This window comes from Aythya ferina (genome assembly GCF_964211825.1).
Source record: "Aythya ferina genome assembly, chromosome: 3".
Lineage (NCBI taxonomy): Eukaryota > Metazoa > Chordata > Aves > Anseriformes > Anatidae > Aythya > Aythya ferina.
Genome location: NC_140298.1, coordinates 8,846,885 through 8,857,049, shown reverse-complemented (window position 1 = coordinate 8,857,049; position 10,165 = coordinate 8,846,885). Strand labels below are relative to the sequence as shown.

Here is a 10,165-nt window from a genome sequence, read left to right as displayed (position 1 = left end):
TGGATATTGACTTTTCTGAGATTGAACAGTGTAGTACTTACATGACTCACTTCACGTGGCACTGCTGAAAATGTAACAAATACTACATTTTGCTATTCAGCGCAGCAAACTAAGAACACTAGTAAAATTTAAAAAGTTCAGTTTTGGAGCAAGAAAAACTGTTTGCACATACTCTGCTGTGCTTGTGACAGCCCAAGCAGTATTTTTCTTACAAAGTTGGGCAACAATAGATACTCTTCCTTTATAGGTAAAGATAAAAAGCAGTAATGGTTAATTAGCCTAGAAATGCCTAAACACTTCTGAAATATCCGTGTTGTGCTATTGGTAGAGTAAGGTTAAGTTTTCTGAACTCATAAATTTGTTTTTATCCCATCTTCAAGGATCTACACGACTTAGCATCACATGAAGATCTAGTCTAAAACAAATGTAGAGCCTATATTCTTTTAGTAAGGATCTAAGTTTGCTTTAAAAAACCTGATTAAGGGGAACAAAAAACCAAATAGTTCCTTACATTTTTACTTAAAACTCTTCACCCACAAGTCTCCATGCCTTAAAAAGCATCATCTCTGATTCCATTTTACAGATAGGAAAATCAACAGGAAAAAAATTGAGATAAGGACCAGTAACTAGTCTAAAAATTTGCAAATAGTAACAGAATCAGTGAAGTACAGGCTTTCCATATTCTTAACCAAAGTCAAAATGTCAACGTTTAATGGTATCTACTTGAAATAGGATGCAGTAATAGAAATACTAAAGATCCTTAAATTACTCAGCATTTCAGATCTTATTCACTTTGAAGTTTTCAATACCAAACAAACTGAAATACCGAATTGAGAAGCAACTACATTAAATTGGTATCTTAAACATGCTGACCTGAGTGGTTATATCATCAGCACTTTTAGCTCGTGCTAGGCCATGAGCAGTAGCACAGCTGAGAAGGCTGAAGATGAATGTACCTCCTTGTGCATTATCAGCAGAATTATTAAAATTAAAAACCTCAGAGCACTCTGCAGAAGTCAACAGAAAAATAAATGAGGTCACCATCAGAAAACACTAGCCTTTTAATAATACCTGTGTAAATGCTAATTTCTCCCACTGAACAAACTGTAAATTCCAAGGAGAGCAGGAATAAAACTGTAGTGTCTTCTCAAAAGACATTAAACTGGTGATATTTCATTTTGTCAACCCCAAAACATGGTGGGAGAGTTAGGAAATGCCATTTTTGCATCTATGTTTCATCAAGAAACATTGGAGTTCAGCAAAGTTAATTTTATGCTGCTCTTGGTTTGAGAATCAAAGTTCAATTTACTTAAATTTTAAACAATATCTGAAGTTGTATTCCTTGTATATTACCTGTTAAAAGTAGGCTAACCAGCCTTCTGAAGGTACAGGAAGAATCTAGCACAACTGAGAATTGAGCATGCAATGCCCATAAAAAACAGCGCCAGGTACTTATTTGTTTGTCACATTGGGAGAAAAAATAATTTTTATTAAGTCTATATTAATATATAAAACAATCTTTGGTTCAGGTATAAAGTAATTTTTATCTAGTCATCAAAAATCAAATTTAACTTAAGATTTTCACTATGAAGTTTACACTTTCTTATGCTTTTATTAAAGTATTTTAGCCAATGACGTACCACATTTTAAGTTTTCCTAGTGCTTTCACAATTTTCTAATGTGCTTTTTAAATAGATGCAGCATAGAATCATAGCTAACAACTGTCTGATAGGGGCTCTGAACTTATCTTCAGATACCAAGACAAAAGGATACCAGGAACTACTTCTACTTAAATGTTTTAATTTTCACTTCTCAGCTGCAGTCAGCATTTTGCAGCGCATAACAAGCTGCTATTAAAGTAAAATACTCTAATTCAATACTGAGATAGACGCTCAACTGGATAAAGCAACACCAAGATTCTTCTGTGTTTCAGGCATAGATCATCATTTACCTTCATTATTTGTGATTTTTCTGTATTTTTCATAGCATATTAGAGAATTGAGATATGGATATCCCTTCTAACATTCTTCCACACATTTCCAGGTGCCTTATAAGTGTCTTATAGCACTGAAACAATCCTTCCAGGACATAAAAAGATGCAGAAATTTAAATAATATTTTTTCCCAGTGATAAAGTGATTCATGTTCCTAGAAATAAAAATGACTTTGTACAAGAGGTCTGGAAAGATCTGTATTTAATTACACCTTTCAAAACTGACTTACACAAGACAATTTCGCTGTTTATACTCAGTACATACATTAAAAACTTAGAAGATGAGGAAACATAAGTAGACTATGTAACTGTTTTCAGGAAAAGCATGTCATGTATAATTTGCCCCTTGCGATGGAAAACGAGGGAGGAGAAAGGGACAAAAAAAAGGAATTTAAGAAACTATAACACCTCTTTTGATCTTGCATGCATGCTGAAAATGGGAAAGTTTCAATCATTCAGTCTAAGCCTTATTTAAAGATCAAAACACGTCTGTGCAGCTTAAAGCCTTAGTTCATTAAAAAAAAAAAAACTATATGCAAAGAGTTAAGTGAATGGTAACTGGGACATTCTTGCATCTTTACTTATATAATAGAAACATTTATAAGCTTTCCTGTATTCCAGAGAAGGCAATCATGGTCCACTGTACAAAAAAAAAGCTTCCCCCACCCCCAAGTCAGTTAGTCTGCCATTTCTTTTTAAATTTTCCATTACCTGCTACCTTAAGGTCTTCAGGTTGATTTTTAACTCGCTAAATAAATTATATATGAATTGAAAATCTTCCAGCAATTTAGAAACAAAGTACAGGAAAAGGTAACAGAACTTCAGAGCAGAATTTGACAGTAAGTTGCTCAAGGTATTTGCTAAGGAAAACCTTCTCTTTTTATTTAGAATATTAAAAATTCTAGTGATAATGTCTTGCTGCAGTACAAAAATCTATATAAAGCTTTTGCTGAGACTACATAAATTCTAATCCATAACATGTTTTCCTCAGCAAGTAAATCCATTTTCCCCATTCCTTTGAAGAGGCCATAGAGTTTACAGAAACATCCAACACTGCATAATACAGGAGGAACATCGGACAGCCTCCTTCAATTCAGCATTTTATTTACTGAAGCAGAACATTCAAATCTCCTAGAAGGACACGAGAAACACAATTTTTGAAGTGTATTTCGCTCTTTTGAATATACCAATTTGAATACTTGTAAGTCATGTTGCTGTGACTCGCTGAATATTTGGCTTATCATTTCACAATTTCTACCATGTTAAACATTTGAAAATGCTGTATGTCAGTAGCTTAACAGTCAGAAGAGTACTTAATAGCTGACAGACTTAATTTCTGTCCATTGTCCATACTCTAGCCACTTCTAAGTACCTTAACATGTTGTATATTACTCTGCTTTCAATTATAATTACTTTGTAGACCCTTATAGTGACTTCCCAATACCCAAGAGGGGCCTCCAGGAAAGCGGGAGAGGGACTCTTTGTCAGGGAGTGTAGTGATAGGACAAGGGCGAATGGCTTTAAACTAAAAAAGGGCAGATTTAGATTAGACATTAAGAAGGCCTTTGCTATGAAGGTGGAGAGGCACTGCAACAGGTAGCTGAGAAAGTTGTGGGTGCCCCATCCCTGGAGGTGTTCAAGGCCAGGTTGGATGGGGCTTTGGGCAACCTGCTCTAGTGGGAGGTGTCCCCGCCCATGGCAGTGGGCTGGAATTAGATGGACTTTAAGTTCCCTTCCAACCCAAACCATTCTGTGATTCTATGATTAAGTATCTCACTGTGCAACACAATTCATGTCACAGAGCTAATTTTGATCTTCAATTATGCATTTGAGATCCAAAATCAGATTGGCTGTCTCCACAGCTACTTGTAGGCCACTGTACTTTGCAGCAAAACAGTCCAGTGTCAGCAAGTCAGCCGCCTTTACTGAAGGCTCTTCTGGGCAGCTCTGTAGAGTTGGAGAGCCAAAATGGGGTCGCAAAAGCCTCCAGTTGAGATTCTGAGTATTACTGTTAATTCCACAACCACATTTTGAGAGTAAATCTGACCAATTAGAGACAGAGGGAAAACCTGACGGGACAAGCCAACAGTGTCCATAAACCGTGTCTGTGAGAATTTCATCATCATGACTCAGAGAGCAAGCTACAGACTCCAGGGAGCAGCAAAAAGCATCAGCAATCAACTGGTATTGTGTCTGAGAATAATCTGCATCTTTAAAGCTGCTAGTGGACAGACTACAAGTCTAAAAAAAAAAACAAAAGCAAGAAAAAATTAGAACAGTTTTACAGAAATAGCTTTAGTCAAACATTTGAAGTGCTGTTATTTTTAAAGATGGTTCAGCCTTAACAGAAAAATTGTTAGATTTTTCTGATAGAAAAAAAATTCTAGAGATGTCAAAGCTGAGTTCTGCAGATTATCATTCAATAAAAAACCCTCAATTTTTATTTTAACACTTAAACACTATTATAGATACCTAAAGAAACACTAGCAGATACAAATACAGTATTAAATTCTGAAAAAGATGCCCCTAGCAGAGTGCTTCAAAAACACCTTTGTTTTGAGGTCATACAGAAGTGCAACATTAACCTACAAATGACAAGTGCAAACTGTAACAATAATTCTACTAAAAGTTTTGCTTCCTACGTATATTAACCAGCTTTAAAAAAAAACAAACAAACACAAAAACTCATCTTAAACATACCTTGTATCTTATATATGAAGCCAAATGACTTTCTGTACAGCCACCTCCTAACAAAGCCAAGGGTTCCTTAATTGTTAACTGTAACACATGCTCTGCAGTTTCACATGCACGCTGAAAACCATATGAATTTTTTGTTACACATACCATAATAAATAAGATTTCCCACACACACTTAAAACAAACAAAAGAAAAGAAAAAACACCTACTGGAATAAAGATTTTTAGTAATTCCTGGGAGAGACTTCATAAATTTGAATGGTGTGAATATAAACTTGCCACGTCACTTCCAAAACCATGTTTAATAACTGAAGAATACTCTTTATTTGTCTACGCTCCATATGGAAGAACAGAAAAAATGCTGTATTTTATTCCTTTTTGCAAAGCTGATTTACAAAGTCAACCAATATCAACACCATTTTTAGAGTAACTACTCGATGAAGAACTACGCCTGACTAGTCTTGCAGGCATTGCTGGTGACCTTTTGATGGGCAACTTTTACTTTGTGCTCCTATTAACCAAGGATGAGAATGAAAACATTTACCTAGCACTGGCTTTAAGAACAGGTGAAAAATTTCTCTCTGAAGAACTTCCAGCATTAAAATAGAGGTGTTAAAGGAACACAAGCACTCCAAAGATTTTGAAAGTCTGGAAACAGAATTTCTAAATCACTTTTTTGGAGCTATTTCCTTAAACCTAACTAAGTTTCATTTGGGAACCAAATATTTTTTAAACTCACTGTATTTAGGTTTTCCTTTACTCTTTCTTTTTTCCACTAAAAGCATGATTTTTTCAAGAAATATTTCAAGAAAACGCGCCCACCTTCAGTTCATCCCACGTCGTTTCATTTCTGTTACAGAGTACCAAGCTGCAGACAACTGTGTCATTAGGAATTAGATGGACAAAATGTTTTGAGCCAAAACTCTTAGTGCACACATCCTTCAGACTTCCATAACAACTGGGAGAAAACGAATGTATGGAAGCTATAGGCTTGGAACCTGCCCAATTAAGAAAAGTAGAGAACAGCACGTATTAACGTCCTCAGAACAGATGCCTGTTGCGTTTCATAAAGCATGAACATTTTTTGCCCCTCTTGGCTTTTTAAATTACATTCTTCAATATCTAACATTTGTGACCACAGAGGAAATTGCAAGCAGAAACCAGCACATTTTCACAGTGCAAGATTTAGTTTTACTTTAAGGTATTAGGTAACCTTATTACTCTCATTAGAAAGGAGTTTGAAAATAATCTACATCTGCAAATGGTTGCTAGAATTGGATACTCCTCAAGGAGCAACCAGTGATCATCTGGGTAGTATGTCATCATTCCAGCTAGCCAGTCACTTAAAATTGCTTTCAGACAAGGAAGGAGCACCTTCTGGTTTGAAACACTTGCTCTGCTGCTACGCAACGACAGTAGGTTTCCACCTAGGTAGGTTTTCATTACAAGACTAACATCGAGGGTAGCAACTTAGGGCAGAAAACTTGCTCGTTACCTGTCATTTGACTCAGGGGTTCCATCACAGATAGCCCAGCTCTGTCCACAACCATGACTTGGTTCTCTTTCAGATACTGTTTCAACGATGGGTGGATAACTTTCTGGCACACTACAAGGCCCACCTCATCATTAACCAGCTGCTTTCCTACATTAAGCAACTGATTCAGCTCTGACACTTCTAGAGAAATTCCATGATGGACTGTTATCAGTCCTTCTTCAGGGTTGAAGAGGTCTCCTGACATGGACACACAGAAAAGCGCTATCTTGATAGCGTCAGAAGAAATTCTTTTGACAGAAAGTAGTTTTGCAAATTGAATTTCTGGTGTTTCTATCAGTAGTCCAGGAAGAACTGTAGAATCGAGAACTCTTCTACCTTTCACAGGTACTGTTACACACTTTCCTAAAACAGCCTTAGTTTCAACATGACATGGAATAGTAAACATGAAAGCCTTTACTATTAGCATGGTGAGATGATCAACTTCTGTTGCATTAAGCATGCAAGCGGGTTTGCTTGTTAATACGCTGCGTACCAAACAAAGAAGAGTCTTGAGATTGCTAAAATCCACAGATACTCGGCAACCACAGGCCTCAGATTTGAGGTAGTCAGTACACAAACTCAAAAGATCTTTGCTTATTTTAATTACAGTGCAAGATGGAACAGGTAGGCTTTTAAAGTTTTCAATCAAGCTACAGCAAAGAATAGCAGTAAATAAGCCACAGTCACTGAAGCGGGCTACGTGGTTCTGTACAGAGGCTGTTAAAACCTTTAACACAGGATGACTGACAGAAAGACGGCCAAGTATGGCTGAAGATTGTGAAGTTATACATACATAGCCTCCCACACCGTTGTGGAGTTGCTTAAGTCTACCAGCAGGACCATAGCAAGATTTTAATATCTTATTTAACAGAGACAGTGACTGGCTAACTGTATCTTTAGTTAAAGGGTCACTAATAAATAGTGAAGGCTTTTTAGCTTCAAGACGAGACATTTTCAAATTAACATTTTTGTTTTTACTTGGATCTAGAATTCACAGCACTTTAAACTCAAAATTTAATTCACAGTACATTAAATTCAAACTACTACATTTTATTCTTTGTAGCCAAGGATTACTATTTCCAATGTGAAACAGTATGATAAGTACATTTGATTATCTGCTCAGGATCCATCTCTTAAAACGAGGCTCAAATTGTGAAATGTATATATAATGACAACAATAAGCTATTTCATTCAAAACGATCATCTTTTTTAGTTTCTGAATGTGATCGAACAGATTTTTTTGCAACAAAGTTTACAAGCATGGTTCCAAAATGGACACCTATAAATGCCAGTCCTGCCACAAGTAGAAGATTCTTTCTACTCCAGCTAGCTTTCCTCATCTCTTCTTCTGGCAACACTCACAGGTGAAAAAATCTTCAAAGCTATTTATATCTACAACAAAAAACAGAAAGGCATTAGCATAATCTTCTGACAATATCACATAGCTTGAACTTCTACTTTTTTCCACGCAACATCACGTAAGGACAAATACCAATCTATAATGCTATTTGAGAATACACATTATTACACACAAGCATGCAGTACACAAACTACATTTTTGTTACTATCTTCAATTCTGACCTCCAGATTGATACTGTTTTACTTATAGGTCAATAAATAGCAGGCTACTTTAAACTGCACTGAACTGTATGAAAGTATCACAGCGTACCACATAGTATTGTATTAGCATTGTAGCGATGTTAAGCTGTTTTTACACAAGAACAGAAGAACTGAAATACTCAGCATTGCTTCCCAAGCAACAACTTCAGAAACAAAAGCTCTTAATGTTGAGCCAAGTTTTAAGAAGCCTCTGAAAGACATCTTGCATACATTTTTTTTAGCTCTTAAACACTTCAAAAGTTAAATATGTATTTGTTTACATTTGTACACAATCTCTAAAGTATTTAGACTTCTCTCATACTTAACCATTCTTTTGTATTATAATCAGCATTGCTATTAACAACATGATATATTACTCTATGTAAAGTCACAATTATTTCTGAGCAGCTTTGAACCTGAAAAGATGCTGTTATAGATCACGTCAGTCACAGGAATTTGACTATTGCCTTGAAACGTGATGGGGCTGGTTTCTCAAACAAATTTAAGTCCTGTAGAAGCATAACTCAATTCATCTTATTACACAGGATTTAACAGCAGTTTGCGAAGACACATGATGCAATTTTGGGGTGCATGTAACTACCAGGTTAACTCAGCTGCAAAAGAATAAAAAAAAAAAAAAAACTCTGGAAGACCGCATCTGTTAGAAAACTCATTTGACTCATCTCCTGCCTCAACACAGATAACTAACTAGGAAACTTACCTACAACAGATAGCACTACAGCTATTTTTCTTTATTTTTGTTATCTTTCTGCATCACATATGCCACAATCGCAGGTTCTGGCACAAAGTCCTCTGTCTTCACTTGGAAGATGGGGCTGGACTTGATGTGAAACCACCCCCAGTGCACCAGCCCAAGGCCAGTTCCCATAACAATCAGGACTTTGTAGCTCTTCCAGAAGGTTTTAAGGCCCATTGTAAAGTGGCATCTACCTGGGTAAAGACAGTTTATTTTAAAGATATTCCACAAATCCTGTCTCTTCTAACAGCACAGAACAGATACGCCTAAATGCTCATAACTTTAATTACAGCGCAGCACACAACTAAAACAAAACGACACAAGAAAGCCTTATTTTGTGACCTTCAGGAAAAAAAAAAAAAAAAGAAAAAAAAAAAGAAAGAAAAAAGCTTTAAAAACCACCTCACTCAGACATCTTGAAACGTTAACTGGTATTTCTGCTTCCAGTTTCAGCACGCTAAAGCTTAATAAAGCTTTGTCACTTTGTTACATTGACCTAATTACACACGCTACCGCTCCAAACAGCGAACATTTGAAGAGGAAGCCAACCTCAAAGCAGTTTTAAAACGCGCTACCCCCCCAAGTTAATAAAAATAAGAGCGGAGCGGAGCGCAGCCCGCCCCCACTCCCCTCAGCCCCCTCCCAGCACCTCAGGCTCCCGGGGCCGCGCGCCCGTGCCCCCACCGGCCGGCAACGGCGTCCTCCTCCTCGCCTGCCATTGGCCAGCCCCTCACCACGTGACTAGCCTTCCCCCGAGCCCCATCCGGCCGCTGCCCCCCCCGGGCGCCATTTTGCGTTCGGGCAACGCTGGGCGGGCGGTGGCTACACCCGGCGGCCATTTTGGATAGGGGAGAAGAAGCTCGCGGGCGGCGGCCATCTTGCTTGGGGGCAGAGGAGCCGTTAAAACCGTTAGGGGCTGGCGGCGGGGCGCCCGCACGGCTCGGCACCGTTGTTCTGCCGGTTACCCCTTTTTCTTAGTTTTTCTCCAAAAATCAAGGTGCCGGGCGGTGGCTTGAGGAGGAGCGGCGGCCGGCTGCCCCCGCGCGTCCCTCAGGCGCCGCCCCGTGAAGCATCGCCCCGGCTTTTAAAAAAAAACACCTCAGCTTTGCCCCGCTCCGGCTGCAGCCGCTCTGCATCACTGCTGCGCTCACCTGGCTGAGCCCTCGTGCAGGTAGACGCTGGTGTCCTCACCAAAACACGTCCACGACATCTTCCTTGCCTCAGTTTCCTGGCTGCTTCTCCAAACACCGCGGCTGGTGTCTTCTTCTGCGCTCTCCTGTGCTCACGCTGCTCTGCTTGCCCTGCACGCCTGCTATGGCTTTCGCTCTGTCATGTCGCTATCTTCTATCATGCTTGTCTTTTTATTACGATTATTTTGCTTGTGCAGAACTGTGGAGCTTATAATTGCAGCCAAAAGGCAGGTTTTTGAAAATCGTTTTTAAATCGAGACAAATTTAAGTTTTAATCTCTACACAGAAAGGAGTGTAACACTTCATCAAAAATAAATAAATAAAATCGAGTAGCTGGTACTTCACTCAGCTATGCAAAAGGGTAACAACCAACACCTGCCTGTAATTGGACACTCAC

General features: G+C 38.4%; 2 protein-coding genes across 14 annotated transcripts in view; one reads left to right on the top strand and one right to left on the bottom strand.

Moving 5' to 3' along the window:
- Positions 1 to 2,177: 2,177 nt before the first annotated feature.
- On the bottom strand, positions 2,178 to 10,145 carry MKKS (MKKS centrosomal shuttling protein). Of its 10 annotated transcripts, XM_084512491.1 has the most exons (7): positions 9,228 to 9,358; positions 8,543 to 8,768; positions 8,238 to 8,435; positions 6,184 to 7,614; positions 5,511 to 5,686; positions 4,693 to 4,803; positions 2,178 to 4,233 (listed from the first exon to the last, which is right to left on the bottom strand). In XM_084512491.1, the coding sequence occupies exons 4-7, from the start codon at positions 7,172 to 7,174 to the stop codon at positions 3,796 to 3,798; spliced, it is 1,716 nt and encodes a 571-aa protein (XP_084368617.1). In that variant the 5' UTR covers positions 7,175 to 7,614; positions 8,238 to 8,435; positions 8,543 to 8,768; positions 9,228 to 9,358; the 3' UTR covers positions 2,178 to 3,795. The 10 variants fall into 10 exon arrangements, with proteins under 10 accessions (XP_084368617.1, XP_084368613.1, XP_084368614.1 ...); XM_084512487.1 differs by lacking the exons at positions 8,238 to 8,435; positions 9,228 to 9,358 and adding an exon at positions 9,730 to 10,145 and having other exon boundaries at positions 8,543 to 8,772; XM_084512488.1 differs by lacking the exons at positions 8,238 to 8,435; positions 9,228 to 9,358 and adding an exon at positions 9,730 to 10,145.
- SLX4IP (SLX4 interacting protein) overlaps positions 9,355 to 10,165 on the top strand; it is a 104,304-nt gene continuing 103,493 nt past the window's right edge. For all 4 annotated transcript variants that reach the window (XR_014690739.1, XR_014690740.1, XM_084512495.1 and 1 more), the window contains exon 1: positions 9,355 to 9,749. The gene's annotated coding sequence lies outside the window, so the exon portion shown is untranslated. The remainder of the gene's footprint in view (positions 9,750 to 10,165) is intronic.

Bases quoted from the DNA above. Each gene is read 5' to 3' on its own strand.
- MKKS (XM_084512487.1), bottom strand. From the start codon at position 7,174: ATGTCTCGTCTTGAAGCTAAAAAGCCTTCACTATTTATTAGTGACCCT. The intron at 5,687-6,183 runs GTAACGAGCAAG...TTAATTGGGCAG, and splicing joins ACCCCTGAGTCAAATGACAG to GTTCCAAGCCTATAGCTTCC. The intron at 4,804-5,510 runs GTGGGCGCGTTT...TATGGTTTTCAG, and splicing joins CGACGTGGGATGAACTGAAG to CGTGCATGTGAAACTGCAGA.